The sequence below is a fragment of the Miniopterus natalensis genome, chromosome 1, assembly GCF_054644295.1.
Source record: "Miniopterus natalensis isolate mMinNat1 chromosome 1, mMinNat1.hap1, whole genome shotgun sequence".
Lineage (NCBI taxonomy): Eukaryota > Metazoa > Chordata > Mammalia > Chiroptera > Miniopteridae > Miniopterus > Miniopterus natalensis.
The window spans coordinates 22,766,606-22,792,542 of record NC_142081.1 but is presented as its reverse complement, the minus strand read 5'-3'; the positions used below and the strand labels follow the sequence as shown (position 1 = coordinate 22,792,542).

General features: G+C 40.2%; 1 protein-coding gene and 1 pseudogene across 10 annotated transcripts in view; one reads left to right on the top strand and one right to left on the bottom strand.

Moving 5' to 3' along the window:
- SIPA1L1 (signal induced proliferation associated 1 like 1) overlaps positions 1–25,937 on the top strand; it is a 379,703-nt gene that overhangs the window by 279,193 nt on the left and 74,573 nt on the right. For all 10 annotated transcript variants that reach the window (XM_016211888.2, XM_087819417.1, XM_087819424.1 and 7 more), the window contains 3 exons: positions 12,625–12,799; positions 21,624–21,727; positions 24,577–24,734. In XM_016211888.2, the coding sequence (XP_016067374.2) occupies positions 12,625–12,799; positions 21,624–21,727; positions 24,577–24,734 (437 nt within the window). The remainder of the gene's footprint in view (positions 1–12,624; positions 12,800–21,623; positions 21,728–24,576; positions 24,735–25,937) is intronic.
- Positions 324–9,685, bottom strand: LOC107536234 (eukaryotic translation initiation factor 5B-like; annotated as a pseudogene).

Here is a 25,937-nt window from a genome sequence, read left to right as displayed (position 1 = left end):
TTGTTGTTGTTGTTTTTGTTAATCAAATACTGCAATACTGATTTAATCAGTCTGTAATAAAAATCCAAATATAGGGAAGGGCAAACTTTTAAACAGCATCCAGTAGGGGCGTGGGGAAGGAGCGGGAGAATGGACAGGCACCTTGGAACTGTGAGGACACGTAGTCGACCACTGTCAAGCCAGCATAAGTTTCTCATGGAAAACATTTTATACATCTGTTTTTTTCCTTCCATACTTAAGTGCATCAGTGTCCAGATACATCCATTCCATTTTTTATCTTGTTTTTCTTGCATGTACTCCAATTCTTGCCCCATGTGGAAAAATTAGATGATTTCAGATACTTTCTTCAAACCCACAATAAGCTGCCAGTCGCTCTTCTGCATCTCATCTCTGAACCAGTCTTTCAGAGCATCGATGGGCTGCCGGCTGATCTCACTGAGGAGATAATGTCTGTAGCTTCAAAATGTCTCCCATACATTTTGGGAGATTCACCAGGGATAGGTTCTATTTTGACACAGACTTCGTGTCCTTTCTTTGCAACATCCACTTGTTTATGGTTTATTTCAATACTTGTTACTATGCCAACAACAACAAAATTTTTGCTAGGGGTGCACATGAGGGTCCCTTGCCTCACGTGACCTGCTTCCACAATCACTCCCATCACTGTTGGATCCTGATAACTGAAAATATACTGAGGGAGGATTTTCATCTTGCAGGGAAATACTGCTGTGCTTAAATTCTTCTTGTTTCTGTTTCTTGTAGTCTTGTCTATATTTTGTAAAGGCATCAAATAAATGATAAATAATTTCTGCACTAAAAATTCAGACTCCTAAACTATCAGCCATTTCTTGTGCATCCCATTTGAGTCTCACATCAAAGGCCAAAATGTATACTGAGGATCATGTTCCAACATCACCGAAGCCTTCATTATGTCTCTTTCATGGACTGCGCCAATGCTGATTCCTGCGTAGGGCACTTCTGACATTCTCAGAAATTCCAGTAGAGCTTCCAAAGAGCCCTGTCAATGCCTGGACATAGATATCTCTTTTTCTTCTAATTTGATAGCATTTAGCGTCTGCTTTAACTCACGGATCAATTCATATTTAAGCACCGGGATTCCATTCTCTTTATGCACCACCCAGAGGGGGTAACCCAGCCAGTGTTTTCTCCGGTTCTTTGCCGAGAATCTTCACCCCCTGAGCTGCTTCCACTTCTTTGTGCTACGTGTACTGGTTCTTCACACGTAACTCCTTCATAGGTGGAGGCCACAGGTGGCCTCGGATCTGAGTTACAATAGGCCTTTCTACTCCGGGAACAATAATTGTATCTCCTTCCTTCAAATGGCCATTGATCAATATTATATCTATAGTGGTGCCCATTCCTGGGAGAGCCTTAACCTCCATCACCTGTGCGCACAGCTCTTTGCAGCGTGCCAGCCTCTTGCTCAGCAGGGTCTGCATTAACTCTATGGAGAAAGTAGATGGGACTTCCCATTCCATCACCAGTATGTGCAGAAGTAGGTACCAAGGACACAAAAGTGCAGGGATCTTTATTCTCATAAAAGAGAGCAGCATTCAAACCCTGCTGTGCAAATTCCACTATAAGAGCCTTTGCGTGCTCCTCAAAATCATCTTTTGTGTTCTTTTCTGCTGCTTTAAAGTGGCTACCACATTGGAGTTGGGGCTTTTTTTCCAGTCATACAGCCTATCAATTTTATTGAGTGCAACTATGAAGGGACATTTTTTAGATTTCAGAAGGTCAGTAGGCTCAATTGTCTGCGCCTCCAAACCATGCATGGTATCAGCAACTAAAATGGCAATGTCACAGACTTTTCTTTCTCAGATTACTGAAAGACTCATGCCTAGGGGTATCAATAATGAGTGTTCCTGAAATCCACAAGTTCCCTCTGTCAAAATGTTTAATCATCTGGGTGTGTTCATTAATAGCTTCAAGGGGAACATGGGTGGCGCCATTTGCTGTGTGATACCACCTGCTTCACCGTCTTGTACATGCTCATGACAGAGCTTATCTAGAATTTTTGTCTTTCCTGTGTCTGCATGTCCAAGTACACAAATAACAGGGGCTCTCAGCTTTTCTGTATTTACATTTTTACTATGTTCAAGTCACCATTTCTCAGTCCTCGGTTTTGCTCTGTCATAAGCCCTTTCTTCTTTAGTTCGATCATTGTCAGTCAGATTCAGATTCTGAGCTCATTTCTTTTTTTCTTTTTTTAAAATATGTCTTTATTGATTTCAGAGAGTAAGGGAGGGGGGAGAGAGAGAGAGAGAGAGAGAGAGAGAGAGAGAGAGAAAGAGAAACATCAATGACGAGAGAGTCATTGATCAGCTGCCTCCTATCTGCCCCTGACCGGGGATGGAGCCTGCAACCCAGGCATGTGCACTGACCGGGAATCGAACCTTGATCTCCTGGATCCGAGGTTGATGCTCATTCACTGAGCCATGCCGACTGGGCTGAGCTTATTTCTATACTTGGCTTTTCATCTGATGTCCCTGAATCTTTCTCACCTCACCGCCTTCACGTCTCTTTCATCTTCCTCTCCTCCCCCTCATCAGGGCTTGCTTTTGCTTTCATATGCACCATCTCCTCTCCTCGCTGACCGTGACCGTGGCTTCCCAGCACCCCACCCGCACCCTGTTCCTCCTTGGTTTTGCAGGCGGCGTGCTTCTTGTTCCACAGCTTCTACAGCAGCACTGAATCCTATTGGCTCAGACACTTCTTTATTTTCTAGCTGCTGTGGAGTGTTGTCTCTTCTTTTTATCAAAATAAATTGGCCTTTTTAGGGGCAAGTCCTTCGAAGGCACTTCAACACCCTGAGCTTTTAGAAGTTTGAGGGTAGCTTCCACTCTGGCTCTAGCTGCTCTTTGAGATTTAGTCAAAAGTTTCCCTTCTTTTTTCAACTGTTTTCTTTCTCTGTTTGCGTTTTCCTTCCTCTTTTTTCTTGTTCCAGTCTTCCCTCCTCTTGCCGCTTGGCTTGCAATTCCTCAAGCTGTGCACGCGCTCGGCCGCCCCTCGCTCCTGCCGCTGCTCGCTCCTGCTGCTCCTCCTTGGCTTGGCCAGGGCCTCCGCGTGGCGTTCACTGGGGCTTTGCCAGGCCCCTTGCCTTCCCTGCCTTCTCTGCCATGTTCCTTCTCATCTGTTCTCTTTTTGGCTCCTTTGTCGTCTTCAGCGGCTATGGGAGCTCCTCCTTTCTCGTCAGAGGCAGCGGCTACTCCCCTGTCCAGAGGCACCTTGGATTTTACAGTTTCCTCTTCCAATTTCTCCTGAGGTCCCTTTTCTTTACTCGGATCCCTGTCACCAGCTTCTAACCCCTCTTTTTCTTGTAGCTCCCGTAGTTTCGCCTTTTCTTCGTCTTGCGGTTTTCCCTCTCGCTCGCTCTTTCCTGCCTTCTTTTGGGCCCTTGCCTTGATCTTGAAGCAGGAGTCTTCCTCTCCCTCCCTCTCTCTGCATCGGACCTGGCTCACACTTTCCATGTATCTCTTTCCTTTTCTAGACGGCAAAACTCCTCCTGGCTCATTGCCGCCCTCCCTGCAGAACGGACTTGGGAGCGCTCTTCAGCTCTCATGCTGTCCTCGTGCCCGTCTGACCCGGCCCGCTTCTCGTTTGATTTTTGAGCTTCCCCTTTAGCTTTTTTAGAAAGCTTCTGAAAATCATTACCATCATCATCACTTCCAGAGTACGTGTCCACTTTCAGTTTTGCTGTTTCTTTGGATTTTGAATCCTTACCTTCCAGTGCTTCACTATCATTATCATCAAAGCTTTGCTTTTTGCTTTTCTGTCCTTTCTTTTTTTTTTAAATCCTGTTTTGAGGTAGATTCTTCATTATTTCCTGTTGCTTTACTGCAGCGGTGTCTCTGTCAGCTTTGTGCCTTGAGCCTCCCGAGGCAGCTCCCGGTTCCTTCAGGATTATCGTCTTCATCAGAGTCTCGCCTTTCCCTCCTTTTTCTTCCTCCAGGACTTCTGAGGCTGCAGTTCCTTGGCAGCACCAGCTCCTTCTGTTCCTGCAGCCAAGGCATCCAGAGCAGTGTCATCCTTGGCACTGCCTTCGCTCTTGTTTTCCTGCTGCTTCCCCGTCGCGTGACAGCGGCTCTCGTGGCCCCAACCCCTCCGTTGGGTCTCTCACAGATCCACTGTCCCCCGGCCAACACTGGTCTCCCTTCACCCTGCCACCCCCCGGCTGCTGCCTCCTGCCCCCCGCACACCTGTGTACTGGGGCAGTGCACGGATGGTGTGAGCTCGCAGTGTGCAAGCGCATCTTCCCGCCGCCTGGGCGTGAGGATGCAGGGCGTGGCGCAGCGAGGGCTCCACTTCCTTCTTTGCTTTGGGGACCTAAATTTAGAAGATGAACTATAGGGAAACAGTTTTCCAAAATCCACTTCCTGTGAATGAAGCTTTGTCAAAATAATTACCATTCCCAAAATTTTAATGTTTTCTTAGAGTATGACATCAGCTAGTGCATGTTTAAAGTTCTGGTGGCCATCACATTGGTTCCACACAACTCGTGGACCCATACGTATATATCAGGAAGGAAACAGACACACAGTCCTCAGGTCAGGGAAAGAAGGCGGCGGCACTGGTAGCTTTGTCTTGTCTGTTCACAAGTGATGATTGCACCGGCTCATCCATGCTCTTTCCCCCCTCTGACGCTGGGTTGGGTGACTGGGTGAAGTCCTTTCTAGTGATAAGATTCCATGATTATCATGACTGGTAGGGTAGCATTTGGAAGTTTGACTGTGGTTATGACTGCAGTTTGCAGCGATGGAGCTCAGCATGGCTAGTAGGATACGCAGTAAGGATTTTTTGCTTCATGATCCAAAAAGACAGAATAGCTGATTGCAGGTATTTCAGTCTTCTTACTTTTAAATTGGGGATTGTGTTTCAAATTCAGCTTTAAAGTAAAAAGTTAAACTAGTTTTCTTTCCTATAGGACTTAACTAGCTATTATCTTCAAATGGTCCAAAAATCAAAGTAATGGTTTTTATATCAGGGGATCCCATTTCCACCTTGTTCCTATCTCCTCTCCTCCCCCATAGTTACTATTTTATTTTTCTTACGTATTCCTATGTTTCTTTATACAGATATCACCAAATATGCATATGTAGCTTATTTCGCCATTTTCTTATATAAAATATAGCATGCTGTAGACATTTGCTTTCTTACTTAGTATATTTTGAGAGCTTTCTATGTCAGTACATGGATTGCTTCCCCACTGTTTTCACTGCTGCATAATATTCTGTCATATTGCTAATAGTTAATTTCATCAGTTTCCCTATTGATGGGCATTTGGGTTGATGCCAGTCTTTTCCTATTACAAACAGTGCTGCAACAAAGAGCCTTTCCCCCTATAATTGAAATTCATCTCAGTGTCAAACCAGAACAGGTGCATTTATTATCAGCTTAATATCCAATATGAAGCTTTTTATTTTTGTGAGAAATTTTGCACAACATAACATTAGAGAAGCTAGAGAAGATTGCTCTGTGTATAGAATATTTCCTATACATTATGCCACAGATAAATATAGATTAGAATATGTCTATGCACATATATATAATTTTGACAGCATCTCTGTCAGATTTTTAAAATAACTTTCCTACCCAGTATCCATATGTCATTTTTTAAAGTAATTTGATTTTTTTTAGTAATTTCTAATGAGGATATATATTCTTAACTGGCATTTTTTTCCCCCCAACACTGAAGTTTTACACGCCCTTTGACATTTATTTGGGGGAGGACAGTATTGTGATGAATAGTTAGGAAGTACAGTAGTTAAGAGAGTTATGTTTATGAAGAACAAACCAAAATAAATGCTATCAGTATGAATCATGAGGATTTTAAAAAAATTACCAAGGTCTTCATGTACAGTAATGGCATAGCTTGTTGCAGACTAGCTCACCCACTGAAAAGAACCAGAAACACTAGACAAAATATTTTTTGAAAATAAATTTGGACTTTACTTCTGGAAATAGGGAGTAGACATATTTCTCCCTGTTCCCCCTGCTATGTATAGATAAAAACCTTGTACATTGTAATGTATAAAATGAATCTGAAAAGTGGAGAGAAGAAAACAGATTAGGTAGAAACCTTAGGATTTGAAGAACAGCCCAGCCGTCATTCATGATCAAAACTGAAATACAGAGAAATTTCCTGAACTTGATTTAAAAAGTAAACTACAAAAACTTATAGTTTATATCATACTTAATGATGAAAGACTTAATGGTAACTTGATAGGGATGTACACTATCACCACTGTTATTCAGCATAGAACTGGAAGTTCTAGTCAACACAGTAAGGCAAGAAAAAGAAATAAAAGGCGTATAGGTAAAGGAAAGGGGAAAAAATAAAACTCCCAATTTAAGATAACATGATAGTCTATGTACACAACTCCAAGGATTCTACAAAAACTTTCTAGTTATCTTGCAGAGGGAGGAACAATAGAAAAAAAAACAAAACCTTCCTAGAACTACGAGGTGTGTTCAGCCAGGTTGTATGATTCAACATCAAATCAGTTAGATTTCTCTTAATGAACATGTGGAAACTGCAAATAAAATACAGTAACCATTTGTAACCCTTCAACAAGAAATGAAATACTTGGGTATATATTTAACCACATACGCATAGGACTTGTTTGCTGAGAACTGATGAAAGAATTAGAAGAAGACCTAACTAAATGGAGAGACATACCATGTTCATGGATTGAAAGACTCAACATATTAATGATGTCTGTTCCCCCTAATTGAACAGTTTAACACAATTAGTGTCAAAATCCCAGCAAGCTTTTTGGAATTATAAACAAGATTAGTCTGAACTTTTTATGGAAAAGCAAAGGAACTAGAATTGCTAAAACAATTTTGAAAAAGAAGAATAAAGTAGAGATTATTCTGATTCCAAGATTTACTGTATTATAGTAATCAAGACTGTGTCTCAATATTTATTGGAAGGATAGACATATGGATCCATGGAACAGAATAGAGAAACCAGAAATAGCCCCACACAAATATATCCAACTGATTTTTGGCAGAGATGTGAAAACAAGTCAATGGAGGAAGGATGGGCTTTTCAGACAAAGCTGCTGGTACAGTTAGACATCTGTAGACAAAATAATGAACTTGACCTAAACCTTACATATTATACAAAAATGTATTCAAATGGATTATAGATTGAAATGTAAAACTATAAAGATTTTTGACAAAAACAGAAAATCTTTGAGACCAAAGGTATGGTGAAGCGTTCTTAGACATAAAACCAAAAACTTTATTCAGAAAAGAAATAATTGAGAAACTTGAGTTCATTGAAATGGAAAACATTCTACAGCGTTTCTTTTCCTTGGACATTTGCTGATTTGTATGAGACTTGGGGCTTAAGCCCAGCATAAAGCTGCAGATAAAATGTTGGGTGACAGATCAACTTTTGTTGATTTCATGGCAGCTGCAGAAATAAAAAATAGAGTTCAGGGGTCACTGGAGAACTTAGATATGTTCAATGAAAATAACCAAAAGTTAAAATCTTAGTAGATGAGTTTAAAAGCATATTTGACACAGCAGAAGAAAAAAATGGATGAATCAAAGACAGGTTACCAGAAAAATTTTAACTGAAGAATGGAGACAAGAAAACATGAGAAATACAGAAGAAGAGTACCTAAAAGCCACGTGAGCCATAGTGTTACACATATAATCCAATTCCCAGGAGGAGAAGAGAGATTAAGCATTATTCAGGAATAGAATCAGTATTTGAAGAATTACTTACAGAGAAATTGTCAAAATTGATGAAAGACATGATTTAAGATAGAATCAAGAAGCGCTGCTTGCCCTAAGCAAGATAAATACAACGAAAATCAGACCTAAGCCCATCATAGTAAAATTATATCTATATACACATATATATTGCTGAAAATAAAAGAAAGTCAAAATTTTAATAGCGAAAGGAAAAAAATACCTTCAAAGAGGAACAGTGAGACAGAGAATTGACTATTAAAATTAACATTTGCTGACCATAAAGCATGAAGAAAAGGTGGAAGTCAGAAGACATATCCAGAGTGCTGAAAGAATAACTCTCACAATGAATTTTACCCAACAAAAATATTCTCTTAAAATGTAGGCAAAACTAATTTATAGTGGGAAAGCACAGGACACTGGTTGGTTGAGGCTTTTAGTTTTAATGCAGGGATGCATTGCAAATGGAGACCAGGAAACTTTGGGGGTAATGGAAATGTTCTATACCTTGTAGTGGAGGCTTATTAGGACTCATTAAATTATAAGCCTCAAACGGATGCAGTCTACTGTTTAGAAATTATATACCAGTAAAATTGACTTAAGAGCTGAAGGCAGATTTCTGCTTTTGGCCAAGATTAAGAAAGAGGGACTAGATTTACCCTCCCATGTGAAACAACTTAAAAGTAGACAAGACAATGAAATGCTGGTTTTTATGACAATGGACGTCAGGCACTGAAGGACAGTAATCTCTGGGAGGTAGGAGAAGAGGAAGTGGACCCTAAGATCCCATCAGCTTTCTGCGCGAAGGGAGTGTCCAGGCTGCTGTGCTGAAGGAGCACCCAGCTCAAGCCCAGGGTTCTCCCTGAGGTGAGACTGACCTGTGAAGCCAAGGAGGCTTGGGTTCCCTGAGCTGAGTACTGATAAGTGCATGCCTTTGAGGAACCTGCTTGCGGCCAGGGTGAGAATCACCCTAAGGTTGAGCAGAGCAAGTCCTCAGTCCTCACGCATGGTTGGGAACTGTTCCTGCTCCCACCAGGCCGACTGGAGAACCTCCGAGTTCACGTGGCATTAGGCAAAGTCTCAGATGGTTTTGCTGCAGTAGCGGAGCCACATTACCCTGAAATGAAACTCCGCTCTGGTACGACCTAGCAGCAAGAGCTGAAAGGGTCAAACTCTTTCCATATAACCGTATCCCTGAGCACAGCTCCAGCACTCCTCAAGGGTGAAAACCGCTGCACAACGAAATACTTCAGAGTGACTGTTTTGAATTTCTAGATTAAATTAGACAATTTGAATGGTTTTGTCAGAACAGTAAGAACTGGATTCTCATGGTCTGCACTGCCCCTGTGGCCTTCCTCTGGCTAGCACACCAGGAAAGAAGAGGTGAGGCGGCACGTCTGCAGAGGTCTGTGGGAACGTGGTCATTCTCACCTGTTCCCACTGGCAGGGGCTCGGACCTCATCCGTCCTTCCAGGAACTCGGGGCTGTGTAAGTCGGGTGGCAGTTCCTGTTTCTTTGATTTGGTGTTGAAGTGCCTTTGTGTGAGCGGAAGAGCTGTGTTTTGTTTGCTCCCAGCTGTGGGAGTCCACGTCACTTTTGACGGGTGTTGAAAAACACTGTGCTTTGTTGAGATTCACCTTCATCTCATGTATAACCCTTAGTCCTGAAATCAGGTAGAGGAATCTCCCCGCTTCATTCCTTTTCAAAATTGTTTTAGCTATTCTAGTTCCTTTGCCTTTCCATATGAACTTCAGAATAATCTTGTCCATAATAACAAAAAAAAATTCCTTTTTATAATACAAACGTTTGTTGAGTGTGCAGACACTTCTATCAATGCTCCGTGTGAACAGTTGATACGCAAGCACGGGATTGTATAGCGTTACCCTGAGATTATCCAGAAAAGTGCCCTGAGGTGTAGAGAACTCCTACCTGTTCCCAAGACAGCTTCTGGGGCCATCGCGGCTCTGTTTTGAGCATCTCATGAAAGTATTATATATTTACATACATGAACCCATACAGGTGTGTGTCTCAAAAAACCCCAAAAAAGCTGTTTTATATAACTCACAGCAATTCAAAAGCCCCAGAGGACAGGGCTAACTCTGCTTACATTTGCTCTTTCTCTCGAAATGTTCCTTCTTACGTTTACATAACTCCTCCACAACTTCTCATATCCCGGTAGGGATGTGGTTGCTCACTGTGTGCTCTAGGAGCCCGAGTTCAGAGAATGCCACCTACCTTGATTTAATTACAGTAGAAACTCAGGATACAGTCATATTGTCACCTTAGCAGATAGAGCAGTGACATTTGGCACAGTTTCAAACCAGAGAAAATTTGACATTCTAACAAATTTCCTAATCCTTTTAAAGGAGTCTTCCTTCCACAGCCAGCAAACACCGGTTGGTTCTCCTATCTGCAGGTAGAGTTCTGTAGACTGTGAGAAATCTGTCCAAACAAAACAGCAGTAGTCTCATTGTCCTTGGATCCTGCTTCTCCAGTGGTTTTGGGGAAGTTTCCTGACTTATCATCTCTGAATTCTTCCCCCTTTCTCTCTTCTTTTTTCTTTTTTTTTTAATCAATGAATCCTTTTGAATTTGCACAGTGAACTCTTAGGCCTTTATCTAAGAAGTTTTGAAAAGCCATCCACAAATCCAATGTCACTGATGCTTTCTATTGAACAGGGTGACTTTTGTCACATTGTTGCCTGAGAAGGCTGATCTGGGAGGCACACAGCCAAACAGCAAATAACGCAGAGCCCTTCCTTTCTCTGGATCACTTCATCTCTGACCATCCTCCCTGCAGGGAGAGAGGAAGGATCTGGCTGTATTAAGGACTTCTTTTGTAATAAACGCAGAGCTTACCACTGCTTCTTTATTTGTTGAGACCTGATAGGGTCCTCAGCTTAGTTCCAAAGCCAAGATGAAATCTCTACCTGTGGGAGTTCCCCTCTAAGCACTGGCCACGTCCAGACATCTGAAGCAGGTGGCTGAGATAGAGCCGAAATGTCAGGGGTGTGCAGGTTTTACTTTGACTTCTTTGGTTTGGTTTTTCCCACATGTGTATACAAAATGAGTAAGCCCTAAATCTGTTTCTATTAATAATTACAGTGAAGCCGCAATAATATAAGGTGGTATGCTGTTTTAAAAATATTCTAATATATTTGCAACTTTTGGACTTGGAACTTCACCTCCCACTCCCTGGAGTAGGCAGAGTCGAATCAGTTCTGTACAGAACTTCTGGGGAGCCCCCCGTCCATGGGTCATGTAAAGGCTGCCGATCTTCCTTGTCATCCAGGTAGCAGGCAGTGGAGGGGAGAAGCAAGAAGGCATGTCCCCCCGTGACATTTTCTGAGTTGTCACTCTTCTGAAACATTTGGTTTGGAAGGTTGAAAGGAACTGTTCAGGTTCACAGTCCCTTCTGTAAAATGATAAGAGCTGGATGCGTTTCAGAATTCAGAAATGTCCCGATTTTAGCAGGGTAATAAAATGCATGCACCATATGGCAATGCCCCCAGTGGGATCTGGGACAGCACCCCACAGTCCAACACATTAATATTTCTATAGGGAAAGAAATGGATATTCACACAACGAAGAATAAATTAAAAGTACTAATGTCAGCTCACATCAAGTTTTGCTGGCAGAATGTGTTTGTTTTTTATCTTTCAACTTTCGACTCACAAGGAAGGGGCCGTGGACATATGTTGCAGTGATAGAAGTGGAACAGGACAAGCCTGTTTCAGTCCTGGTCATATTTAATGGAGCCGAATCACAGGGCTGACAGTTGTGATCTTGTGACTCTCCCTGTTGGCCCAGTTTCTTTATCTCCCATTCTCTTGGCTTATCTGTCAAACGGGTAATGTTTGCTTTATGGGCTGCTGTAAGGATACGCTAACGTTAAACACAGAACATAGTGATTGGCATATAATGAGTATTCCTTAAACGTTAGCTATTAAAATGTTGCCTCTCCCCTTCCTTCTTTTCTTTCATTAGATAAAAATTGACTGAAGCAGTGGTTGCCACGCCACTCTGGAAATAGGCCTAAGTGATACGATTGCCCTGATTTCATGAGAGAATTAAAACTCTAAATTTTTATATTGAAAGCTCATTTCTTGTTAAATGATTAATGCCACCTTAAAATTCATTTGCAAGATGATTAAACTTTTCAGTGATGAATAAGTGTTTTGATTAACATTATGTTTAAGCCGCCTGAATGCTTCTTTATAACTGTCCGAGGAAGGCATGTTCGCCACTCGCTGATTTGCCATTGCGTAGCCCCTTTTCCAGCTTCTGTCTGGGCCTCATCTCTTAGAAAAATATTTGAAAAGGGCATTGTTGATGATGCTAGCGCTCTAACAAAGATATAATTGAGACTTATAATTTAATATTTTGGAAAAATGGTATTGAAAGATGTATTTTCCAATTTTAGCAAAAATTGCAAAGACATTAGTGGGCTTATTAGGGCAAAATGACTTATTTTAAAGTATCTATTGGAAAGTGAGCTTCTGCTTTTAAATTTGTAAAGGCCTCCCCTTTTTAAAAGAGGGGAAGATCGTTGAAAAAGAATTGCCTTTTGTCATCAAGCTGTTTTTTATAGCCTTGTCTTATACTTCGTAATCCATTAACAGAAATTCCCTAGAGTATCAACATCTGTTCTAATGATGCGTGATCTTCACGTACAGATTTTCTTTTTCTGGCCTTTCCTCTTAATTCATGAAGATTATAATCACAGACGCTCCACTGTATTGTTTGTATCAGACAGAATAATTAAAACAGAAGGACTTCAAGAGGAAAGAGATGTTAGCTAGTTGGTGGGCCTGTGCTCTATGGGACTTACTAGCATTTAAGTGGGCCAGAGTGGGTCAGCCTCTGCTTATTTGTATTGTGTTGCCTGCCTTCACAGCTGAACTACCAGCAGAAAGTCGGCATCATGTACTGCAAAGCTGGACAGAGCACGGAGGAAGAGATGTACAACAATGAATCAGCTGGCCCGGCCTTTGAGGAATTCCTTCAGCTGCTGGGAGAACGCGTTCGGCTCAAGGGATTTGAGAAATATCGTGCACAGCTGGACACCAAAAGTAAGAAATACGTATGCCCTCCTACTAGATTTATTTTCCTCCTGCTGTGTTGATGTTCACCTGCTAAATTGCCCATAAAACAACATTGCCACTTACTGCAGAAAACTGCTGGTGATGGAGGAGCAGAAGCCAGAGGGGGAGGCCTGTGGCTTCAGAACAACTTGAGGACCATAATCAAAGTAGGTGGGACTAGACTATAAAATTCAGTGTTATCAGAGGTGTGGATGGAACAGAGCAGGGGACACAGATTTGCTTCTGGACAGTGTGGCATAAGTTTCACTATATTTAGCTGAATGTTAAAGTGATTAAAAACTCCAGCAACTTACAGCCATCTGATCATAAGCCCTAGAATTTTCAACTCCCATTGATTCACTTCATAATCTTTGAGCTTATCTTTGAGCCAGCCTTTGCATGGTTTTCTGTCCATTTTGTATTCTTTTACTATCTGAGGGTTTTGTTTGTTTATTTTCTATATTATTGTCCATGGTCTAATTTAATCTCTAAGAAAATAGGCTTCTTAGATTTAGTATTAGTTTGGCTCATAAAATGTGCTGGTTAAAAGCACAGTAATGAAGCCATCTGTTTACTTACAGCTGTGAACATACAAGGTTGTCCACTCCCATTCCCCAAGTTGTTAATAAAATAGTTAAGCTCTCAAGTATCTCTCGTTTTGGTTAGCGTATGTTGACTACTGCTGCACGTCTGTATGGAGGCAGTTATAAATTTTATCTCCAAATCCATCCATAGACATCTGTGACCTTTTTCTTGGAGAAGGTCTTTGGATTAGCACATCTGTGTTGCAGTCTAGAGTAATCTCTCTGATTTTCTGTACAGGAAATTAAATGAGGAGTTGAGTCATGAAAACAGAAAAGCATTCATAAACTACTGCAGGGAAGAATTTCCTGTTGCCATGGTTTTGCTGTTGCCGACTTGGAAACGATATGCAAGAGAGACTATTAAAACCCATAAATAGCCTAGACTCTTAAATATTATTTTAACATTCCATGCTCTGCTTACAACTGCACAGAATGTTAAATCTCAATATGCCCTAAACCCTTTTTATCCAGATATTCTGACATTTAGTCTGTGCAGTTAATTCATGTTGTCCTAGTTTGTTGTGTTATATAAATTATCATCACCACAAAGAGCTATTGAAAGGTCTGGGAAGAGAATGTAATAAGCACTCTGATTCTATAAGTGCATGACCAGAGTGGGAGTAGATAAGATGATGTATTGTTTGTGTATTTACACACTCCCAGCTGCCTCTTGCTGATGAAGTACAACGTGAGAAATGTATAGCAAGACCACACTTAAGCGGCGGGTAAGGCAAATAAGCAAAATAATCATTCTGCGTGTTTTGCCCCAATATCCCAATGACTGTAAAGGCTAGAGGGGGTGAGCCTGGATTAGCAAACTGCCTCTGACTGCACAGTTTTCCAGTTATGCCATACATTCAGGGAAGGGTTCCTTTTCACTAAGCTGCTCTCCATTAAGGCTCCTTGTGACCTTTTGAAGCATAGCTTCAGAGCAGGAGAGTTCATAGTTTTCTGTTCTTTCAAAGTGGCAAGTCTCCTAAAGTAAATGAAAAGCAGGAAAGTGTTTTTATTCTAAAGCCCTGAAGAAGGCAGTGTGCATATTTATCCCTCTTACTCCAAGCTAATAGGGTAAAAAATAAAGGGGACTGTTAGTCTTATCATTTAAACAGGTATTAAACAATAACACATCACAGAAATAGGGACCAACCAGCCTCTGCACACCCCAGCAGCCTCTTACTGGTCCTGGCACACCCAGAGACAAAATGAGACTTGGCTGTCTCATATCACCACATTTTATCTAACTTTATTTTGTGTCAAGAAACTTTTCCCCGCCATGTAATCCTTAAGAAAGAGAAAATGTTTTCCATAACAAGCATTTCCAAAGGATTACACCATCTACATGTGACAATGGAGAGGTCACCTGGATCTGTGGATTTGTAGCTTTCATCAGATTCAAATATTATTTGCCAATCTTCGTTTCTGTTTTTTCTGCCCACCCACCTTCCTTCTGAATTTCCAGTTACACATATGTTAGATCACTGACTAGTATACCTGTCAGTAATGTGACTGTAATTTTTTAACTGGTTTTTCTCTAAGCTTTTGTTTGGATAATTCCTATGAATGTGTATTCAAGTTCACTGTGTTTTTCTTTTCTTCCACAGTGTCTTAATCTGTTGTTAATCCAACTCAATGAAATTATCATATATGGTGTTATAGTTTTCAGTGTCAGAAGTTGCATTTGAATCTCTTTTCTTACATACTACATTTTCTCATTAGGTTCATATTGTCCTTTAAATCCTTGAACATATTTATAATAGCTGTTTTTAAAGTCTCTGTTGCTAACATCATCCCTGTCATTTAGGATTTTCTTTTGCTTTTGAGTTATATTTTTCTGCTTCACATGTCTGGTTATTTTTGATTAGCTAATAGACATTATGAATGTTTCATTGTTGAATGTATGGATTTTGTTGTCCTCTTTAAAGAGTGTTGAGTTGTTTTGGTAGGCAGTTAAATTACTTACAGAGCATCCTGATCTTTATGAACCTTGTTCTTAAGCTGTATTGAAGCATTCCTAGAGCAACCTTTACTCTCTAATTTAGCCCTACTATTAAGGCATGACTTTTCTTGCACATGAATACCTGCATATTCATTTATGTATCTCTACTCTGACTGGTTATCCCATGTGAACTGTGAGAAATGTTTGGCTTACAGCTCTCTGGAAGTGGTTTTTTCACTAATCGTTTTTATTTGCATTGCTTTGGAATCTCACTCTATGTGTATACAATTTTTTTGAACCACTCTCACTGGGTAGTTTCCTCCTGTTTGGGACTATACTCAGCAAATGTCAGCTACCACGGGCTTCCTAAACACCAGTTTATTTTCGCTTCCTTCCTTCAAGCCCTGCTCTGTGCTGTTGTTCCAAAAGTGCCTCCACGTAGAATCATAGGCTTCACCTTTGATCCTGTTTTCTCAGAGATCATTACCCAGTGCTGCCTATTATAAAGTGTCTGAAAAATTGCTTCAGATATATTGTCTACTTTTCTACTTATTTACAATGGGAGAGCAAGTTCTGTACTAAGTACTGTTATGGATGGAAAGGGAAGTCCCAGATACTTTTTATAGACTCCATCTCTTGTGTCTTCACAAACCCTGCTAGATACCAGTTAGCCCCATTTTACAGAATTGGTTTCTTTAGATTAACTAACATTCCAAGGTTAGACAGCTAGTAAGCATTAGGGAAAATGAACAGATCCTAGGGGCATAGTTAATGAAGTATTCAGAGAAAGCATAAATGTAAAACTAAGCACAGTGAAGCCCAGAGCTCTGCCTTGTGACAGTGTCTTCTCCTCCCGCTCTCAGCCTTTAGGCTAAAAATACCCAAGCCAGCTCCACTTGTCATGCATTATCATTATATTCAGATTTTAGTACTTTGGTAAAGGAGGGAGAAGCTTAGGGAAGAAATGATTGAACCATCTCTTTTTCCCAATTTTTGTACAAAGCCCATTTTCTCATCTCAGAAATAAGGATTTCTAGCTAATAAGTTACAAATGTGTCAGGGTTTGGAACAGTTCTATAATGAAGAAATTTGCAGTAGCGGGTTTTTTGGTTCCTTCTCTTGTTTCCTTATTTGGATGACATAACCTCTAGATACTTACACTCCACTGACACTCCTCTCACACTGCGGTAAATACAAAAATAACACCCGCCCCCCCCCCCCACAAGCAGTTTGTTATTTGTAAGCTGGAGACCACCCTTATTTTAAGTTGTGAGTATGGATTATTAGCTAGGAAATCCCTTTCCACCTGAGGCTTGTTTGTTGAGCCAGTTTGTAGGAGACTTAGAAGCCCTTTGTTAAGCGGTCTTTCAAAGCCTTCGGTAATTTGCCGCAATATTGGTGAATGCTTGTGGCTTCCCCCATTTTTGAGCAATGTTTGTTGTAAAAACCGTTGAGATTCAGGGTCTTAGAAGGTGTGCAAGACTTTTCATAAAGGAAATAAATCCGTCTTTACTTCGATGTTTAAGCTGTGAGAGGGAAAAGAGTAACACTGGCATCTTTAAAAGCTTTGCACATGCAAAGGGCTCTTTGGAGTCCCATTGACTGATGAGAAGGATTCTGTCTTCACATTCCTAACTGTGAACTGTGTTATAGTGTAAGGTTTTATTCCTTTGAGGGTTCCTGACATGCACTTGGCAAAGAAATTAAAATACATAAAAGGCCCTATTTAAGGAAACTACACTTTTTACCTCAACTGCACAAAATTCTAAATTCTAATCAACACATTTCTTGAACATCTTTTATGGGCCAGCACTTTGATATACATTATTTCACTTCATCCTCACAACAGTGAGATTATAGAGGAGCTCTGAAGTTAAGGACTTGTTTGTGTTAATTTAGCAAACTGATGCTACTGGCATTCAAATTCAGATCTTACTTTCCAGTTGGGAATCCAGGTAATTGCCGGTAGCTTGCAAACTGAGCAGAAGGTAGAAAATAAAAGTGACTGATTCCTAAGTTCCAGCCTCACACTTTCCCCTGTCCTTTCCTCTCAAGATGTTGACAATTTTGAGACGCCTGGCGTCCCAGGTTCACTCACGCGCATGCTCACACATCCCTTGAACTGACACAGAATGAATTTGCCTGTCATGGTGAAGGGTAGTGCAGACTCTTCTTGACCCATCCTCACTGAAGTAAGGTAACTTGTCTCCTGATCATGGCTTAAGGTACATTGTAAAAATATTAGTAAATATGGCAGATGCCAGAGCAGGCGGAACTCTCGACTTCCCCAAAGACTTCATTAGTGGGTAAGAGAAACGGTACCAGAAGGGCAGAAGTGTGCCTCATCACAAATACATGCCCATGTTCCAGACATCGATACTCGTCCCTGGCCGTGTTTCTGAGCCTTGGCTTCTGCATGCCCAGACCCTGAGGCAGGGCTGCTTAGATGGGAGATCTGGGACTCTTAAATGGATGGCCCCCAGCAGCCAGCTACCTATCATATTTCATACCATGCATAAGAGTCAGACCCACAGCCTGTCTGTGATTTTGTCTTCTGTTTGATGTGTTCTCTAGTGGTGAGGACAGTAATAAACTGAGCTTAAGCCTTCTTCCTTCTGTCGACTTTATTAGTCTACATGCATTTGTTTAATGAGATTATTTTTCTGCTTGTGTTCATAAATCTTTAAAACTAGAAATTTTCCAGCATCAACTGCATAGGCTTGTTTTCTTCATTTAGTTTTTCTTAATTTAAATGTGTCCATTAGTGACCAGAAAATGGTTATATAAAAGCCTAATTAGCTTTTCCTGATTCAGACGCATATACTTATACCTTCGTCATAAAAGTGTTAGATTAAACTAAGAGCAAAAGAGTTGAGCCAGAAGAGAAGTCAAGAATGAGTATGACGCTGACCGCATCTGAAACTGTTCCATAAACTTACTGCCTTGGTCATACCATCTTCCAACAGAAATGCCTCATGTAGGGTGTTCTCTCTTATCTACACCTTTTCAAAGTAGCTGAGAAGAGTATTACCATTCCTCAGTTATTCAACGTCGTCTTTTCATCTACTCTGAATATTAGAAATTTTACTTTCCGTGGCTTAACGTCGAGTACTGACCTTGTTCGTGGCAGGATGATCTGGAGGCAGATCAAGATGACCCATATGATGCGTGAATTTACTTTTTAACTTCTAAAGCTCCATACAAATAGGAAGGGTATTTATCTTGTTTTCATTCCTCTCCTACAAGTAGCACATTTCCCCTTTGGAAGTTACTCAGTATACTCTCCAGCCACAGACAAAAGGATTCTTGTCATTTCCGTGATTGTCATTGTTACATCTTTCAGGGTTACATCTTCAGGGTTTTCTGGTCATTAAAACATAGTAACAATTTGGATGCCTTACTGTTTAGTGAACGTGGCAAACCTTCACTTTCCATTCCATCTGGTAAAGTTTAGCAGTTCTATCATGCACGTAGGAATTTCAGGATTTGGGAATCCCTTTCTTCGCAGAAAGGAAAATGTCATTGTTTTGGCCCTAGCTTCATCTTTAAACTTTTGAAACTGTTTCCAAACTGTTTAAGATTATCAGCAAAACAGGGGTTTTCTAGGGTCCCAGGAAAAAGGCTGGTCAACCAGCATCCACCATTTAAAATGACGCATAGAGAAGAAAAGAGGAAGACCAGACGCAGAAAAGCACATGACCTTCAGGGTTGTCTTCGGTTTTCCTCTCTGGCACTAATCCTTTCAGAATTAGACAGACCTATAAAGCAAAATGTAATAAATGAATACCGGATGACACATTTTTCCCCCTTAGTTCATTAATTTTGCTTAAAATTGACTTGAAACTCATGTAAGTACACATCAGAGCTGACACATTCACTTTAAAGTTTCAAGATGTACTAATTCGTTCTAGGGGTATTTATAGCAAGGACCCTTAGCAATAGGTAAGTTCTTCAGGCTCAAGACCTGTCTTAAATAGTTCAGTTACTTATTGTAGTAATTTCTAGTGTTATTTTCTGGTGGTGGTCATTGACATTTAGAAGATATTTTTCTTGGGGAGTTATATCTTGGTACATATTTTTGCAATTTTTTGAAAAATAGTCTGTACTTTATTCTTCTTTTAGCTGGTTTTGTTTTTTGGGTTTTTTTTTTTTTAGTTTTTTAAAACCCTTTGCATTTTATGTCGGCTTCAAAGATCCCCTAAGAAGCTCAAGGTTGACACTCAGGGCTCTAGAACTTCTTTACAGGCCTGTCTGCAAGTTACCCTTGTGGTCTGTTCTTGGAGCAGCCCCTAAGGGCAGTGGAGCTACTGCATTACAGTCACCCCGGGGGTGTTTATTAAAATAGATTTCTCCACCTAGCCCCACACCCAGGGAGCAGTGTTTCTGGGGGTGAGGCATGGGAATTTGCCTTTTAAGCCAGCTCCCCAGGAGACTCTGTGATACTAAATTTGAGACCTACTGCCTTTTGGTGAATGCCAGAGGCTTTGTCTTGTAGCAGCATTCTCTAAAATTCAGTGAAGTGTTTTGGTCCTCAGAAATATGGTCGAGGGAGGCTTGCATTGACCCAGAATGAATGCATGTCTGTTCATTGAGCAGCCTGTAAGTCCAGGCCCTTCAAATCTAAAGGTATTTCCTTTCAATTGAGCAATTAATAATTCTTTTCTCTGGTTTCTAGGTATTTAAGGGCACGTTGATTTGTTAATGATTAAGGGGGTTGAGATTGTTTTTGTTTTCTTAAGGAAGGTGAGAGCAGGACACACTTAGTCTTAAAAAACTGTTGGACATTGGTGTGATAATTTTATAATTTAGTGTTACAGTCTTTTTAAATTTCCATCTGTTTGTTAATAACAAAATAGTTCTCTTGCTTGAATCAGAAATATTGGAAAAGATGTTCTTAGTTTGATGTTTGTGGAAAGAATTGAGGAATCTGTGACCTTGAATGGGAAATAATTTTACATTTATTTTCATTGACCCTGTCAACCAGTGGTCATGGTGCCAGTTCAATACTAACAGGAATTTCCAATTTGGGATGCGTTGAAGAAGGAAACTTTATTCAGTACAAACAGCTCAATCGTGATACAGCATGGCTGTGAGAACAGCGTGGCTATGAGAACAGCTCAGTAGTGTTACAGCTCAGTCATGAAGCAGCAGGGCTGTGGGATGGTATGGCTGTGAGATGGCCCTGGGGTGACGCCCCTCCTCCAGCCAGATACCTCTGTTCTGCCTGCTCTGCTCCATTGAACTCTGTGCTGGTCTGCTGTGCCCTGCTCTGCCTGCTCTTCTTCATTCTGGTCTCTTAAGACCTCTTCTGTGTTTTGTCTTCAGTGTTTTGTGTTTGGTGTTTTAGCGCCAGCTGGAAAAATGCACTCCCTGAGCCAGAGGGGAGCTGACTTATAGAGAGAGAAGTCCCCACCCCTGTTCCCTGATTGGTCCATCTTCATGCAAATGAGGACTCCAAGTCCTCACAGTTTGATTGGTCCTAAAAGCGCAGTCGTGATTGGTCAGAGAAGATGCTAATGGGGGGATATAGCTGCACAGCTCCAGTTGGACAGGGAAAGTCTCAGTTCTACTGATTGAAATATGATTCTAGGAGCTCCTCTATTAAGGGTTGGCTAGGTGGTAAGAATGCAGTGCAGGAAGGCATTTAGCTTAGCCTTCTCTCTAAAGCATGGCTTACGTGAGAGGCTCCAGTTTGGAAAGAGCTACTAGGCTCTGTTTATGAATTTGAGCCCAGTTAGTCACTACAAGTTGTCCTTGGTAGGTATCTTCTTTCTTAGGGTCCAAACCCCCAATTGAAATTTAGCATTTCCTTCAATTATGAATGTAGGCAACAAACCACAGTAGTTAGTATACCTCTACCTGTGATTTTTATTGCCAAAAGAAAGCACAGGCCTTTTCATATCATATTGTTTGTTGTAGATCTCTCAAAATATTGCATCACTACTTCAAATTTATAATAGTTATTAGGCAAACTGCTAGAACTTGTTATATAAATCTTATGCTATTGCATATTTTAAAATTATTTTGATAACAGAATTCTCAATATAATTGATTTCTTTTGAAACCTTATATATTTTATTTTATGCATTTATAAATATTATTCTGAGAAGGAGTCCATTAGCTTCACTAGACTGCCAAAGGGAATCAGTACAACTATTCTAGATCTTGTCTAGGATCTTTTCATCCTAAACCATCTTTTTTTTTTTTTTTTTGAGATATTTCTCTTAAATGAACTATTTTTTCTGTTCTTATAGTCACCTCATCATTTCCTTTTTTTTGTTTTTCACTGTAGCTGACTCCACTGGAACCCATTCTCTGTACACAACATATAAAGACTATGAAATTATGTTCCATGTTTCTACCATGCTGCCATACACACCTAACAACAAGCAACAGGTAAGAGATCCTTGTGTTCTCTGTTTCCTCACCTCTTTCATCTTCCCCCCAGAAGCCTGAGTGGCAAGTTTGTAAAATCTTAAACCAGAATTTAATGTTGCACCTGTCACAGCAGCAGGAAATTTTGTATGTTGTGGAAGTAAGGAATAGCAAATGAGCTGAAAACAAATGAAGAGACACAAATTCTAGGTTAATGCCAGCTGGGTGGCTTTGTGAATTAATCCTTTGCTTTTCACCCAGGGGGGTTGAGGTTTTCATGGCATCTGAAGAGAACAAGTTGAAATCATGGTGATTAGTTGACTCTGCAGGGTTGCAAAGAACATTTATGAGTGGGTGAAGTTTCCTCTCAAGAGGCCAGTGTACAAAGCAGAAAAGTACTAATGTTTCGTTTCATATTGCAAAGGAGGTTTGGGACACTAACAAGGAGAAAAAGTATAATAAGTGTCATTGGGAACTCAGAAAAATGTTTTTTCTTAACATGTTTATTAGGTAACAAGAAACATAAATAATTGCATTTATGTACATCAGACACAGAATTTCTTTTCAAAACATCTAAAAGCACAATGTCTATTATTAAAGTGAGAAACCACAGTGTGGAAACTAGGAAGTGACAGATTGTTACAGAGCAAAATGGAAGCTAGCAGTATTGTTTTAGAGTCTATCATAGTTGTTTTTAAAAAATATTTCAAAATAAATGGAACCAAACCGAAATTTGAAAGAACCAGAGCTTCTCTCCTTTCAATAGCTATTATAAACACAAGCAGTCCTGTGTTACTTCTGACCTTAAAATGGATGTGGATTTTGTTATTGCAGATTGTTGTACTAATAGAACACAGGCCTGCTGCAGAATGAATCACATCCTCTCTCATAGAATTTACCCAAACACAGATCTAATCTAACACTTCATCACTTCAGGTCTGATTAAATTACAAATGTGAGTAATGAAGTTTTGCTCTTACGATTACCAAAGTAATCAAAAATGGGAAGCAAAGCAATAAATCAGCTCTAACCCTGAAATAAACTAATTTTAAGATAAATTCCCTGATCTGGAGTTTGTTGACAATTTGATTTATGCAGATTCCAAGTTCTAGATTTCCCTGAGAGGAAAATATCATGCTAAGAAAAATATCATGCTAAACTGCTTATTCTGACCAGTCAGTAGACATAAAATTTAATAACATTAACAAATGATCTTTAAAGGGGAGATAAAGGCTTATTCTACCTGATTACTCAGTAGAGAAAGGTAAGAGGGTGGTGTTAAAATACTTAGTAACAAGATTCATTGTTTATTTTTAACTGAATGAGTTGAAATGCTGAGCAGGGTGAGTTTGCTTTAAATGGACAGCTACCTAACTTATTTAATTTTGGAGTCCAATCAAGGCAACAGTGTTATGTTCCTAAATCAGAATGAAAAAGTAATTGGTATTGTTACATATTAAGAAGTTTTCGTTTTCTAGCTAAAGAATTTCTTCTATATAGATTACTTTATGCTTGGGGAAAAAAATCACACCAGAATGTATGTTTTTAAATCTTTTTGCAGGAATTTCTTTATAAATACTTTGATTATATTTAATGGGAGATGGATAGATAGATTTATTTCTACTTGAGTCCTTTATTAAGACATTACTATTACATATCAAGCCATATTTTGAAGAAAGAATGTATCAGAAGGACAATGACATCATGTATACAGGAATGACATAATGAGCAGACAGATTGTGTTTTTGGTATGTCTGTGATCCTGAGTAGGTTAATAATTTTAAATAATGGGTGTATTCTGTATAGCAGTCAATACAGACCAGCCTTTATTTCTGTAACATCTAATGATATGTCATGTTCAGAAATGAAGTAAATGGCCTCATTAGAAGATAATTTGGGATGCTTTAAAATTCCTAAGGTTAAAAAGTACATTTCCTGAGCATTCTAACTCCCAATTCTCAACCCTAATCTAAAAGGCTATTGTTTTCTCCCAGCTGGCAGCCAATGCTAGATCATTGATTTTACTGGTTTATGTAAGTTAAAGCCACTGGATAATTTTTTAAATGTTTTATAAATGCAGGCTTGTCTAATGGTGGATAGTTTATATAAATGTCATCTTATTTTCCTTCTTATAAAAGCCTCAATATAATAAATATGAGAAATTCAGAATGTGTTTAATTTTTTTTCCGCCATTGAATTAAACTAATAAACCCCTCTTGAAAAGGCACTGGCCGAGGATGATCTGGGTGCCTGAATTTGAAGGCCACCTTTCCAAAGTACCACTTAATGTGAAACAGGAGGTGGTCTGAAGTGGCTTTCACTGTAATTAAAGAAGCTATTTAAACTTGTAATGTAACCTGCTTTTAAATTGTTACAACATTCTGGAATGTTATTAATTTCCACATTCCCAGCTTGTGACACAAAAAGTATATCAGAAAATACCTTAGCCACGTTTCTTTACATGAAGCTAATTAAACCAGGACATAAATTGTGTTGTAATTACTTCAGCCATTCTCATCTCTAAAAAATTTCCCCCACGGCAATTTCCTTTCTCATAGGAAAATGGAACAAAACTGTTGTTATGGAAACTGAGGGTTTAGAGATGCTGGGCCTTGGCAGAGTATGCCAGATATTGGATAGATCTACTTGAATGGTCTATATATGTTATGCAAATTTCAGAATATTCATTTCTGCATTCTTCCTCAGAGGGAGTGATAAGACAGGCTGGAATATTGACAGTAACTGTGTAGATTACCTACCCTGATACATCCTGGTTAATCATGAATGTTTTACATACTGTTGCATAAGGGAACTGAGGAGGGAAAAGCCGCACATTGTCACTTATGTTGTTTGCTTATTTTTTCTTTTAGCTCCTCCGGAAGCGGCACATTGGGAATGATATCGTAACAATTGTTTTCCAAGAGCCTGGAGCACAGCCATTCAGCCCGAAAAACATCCGATCCCACTTTCAGCACGTTTTTGTCATCGTCAGGGTTCACAGCCCCTGCACGGACAGTGTCTGTTACAGGTATCGGCTGCTGCAGCGGCTTGGTGGGCATTGGCTGGGTCACAAGGACGGCCCCACCCAGCTCTGCTTTCTTAAGGGGCAGTGGGGAGTCGCTTACTATTTATTCTTGTCTTTAAACTGTGCGTGTGGGTGTTCCAGTTCACACATGACGTAACCTGATGGCATTGACATTCCCCAGACAAGTTGGTTAGACACCTGCTGCTTCCATTTTCACCTCCCCCTCAGGTGGTGTCCTTCATCCATGCCATCTGGTCCCCAAATAATTACTCATACTGCTAATTATGTTTTGCTTTTGGTGTGGCAAGAGCAGAGAAGAATGATCATAGTGAGTAGGGAGGAGAAGGGATATTTTTTAACTACTAAATATTTAATCAGCTCCAAGCCCAAATCTTTGCTTGGGACTGATTCACTCTAACATTTCTGGCTGCAACTTTAGAGGCATTTCCATGCTTTATTAAGCATTTGGTGGAATTGTTTGTGTCCCTCATCAACCAGTCTCATGAGTCTCTGTCTGCAGAGGCCTTTGCAAGAATATGGGAGGAGTCTGGTGTTGAGGTTAAGATGCTGGGTTGATCGGTGTAGTGCCAAGAAGATGTGAAAGGATATTCTAGCTTCAGTAAGATGTTTCTAATATGAACCTGTCCTTTCAAAATATGAAATTTCATCATATATTTCAATCCCTAAAATTTGGAAGATGAGGCTTTGTTAATTGTGGGTACTTGTTTTTAAATTAACATAGCTACCTATACAGGAAGTGGCCAACACAGACTGGTAATTGGATTGTTGTGAGATCCACAACTGTCTAATTCCAGGTGTGATGCAAGTTAATTATAGATGTGGAGCAAGTTCAGGGAACAAAACAAGTAAAGGTGACTCTGCACTGCTGCTGATAGCCACCATCCTAGCACATTCCACGGTAATTATGTGTCTTGTACTCTTATTGTAAGCCCTGCACTATTCTAGGCACTTTACATGTATTCCCTTATTTAAAAAACCTGAGAGGTAGGTGCTGTTTCCATCCCCATTTTCAGATGAGGTAACTTAAGCACAAGGGGAGAGAGAACTTGCCTGGGGTCAGCTGGTCTTGGGCAGAGCCCAGATTCCCATGCTCTGGGTCTAACTCCAGAGCCCCATCTCTTCATGCCCCTCTCTCACCCTGTGGAGCAGGGGTCTTTGCTGTCCCTACATCTGACATACCAGCTA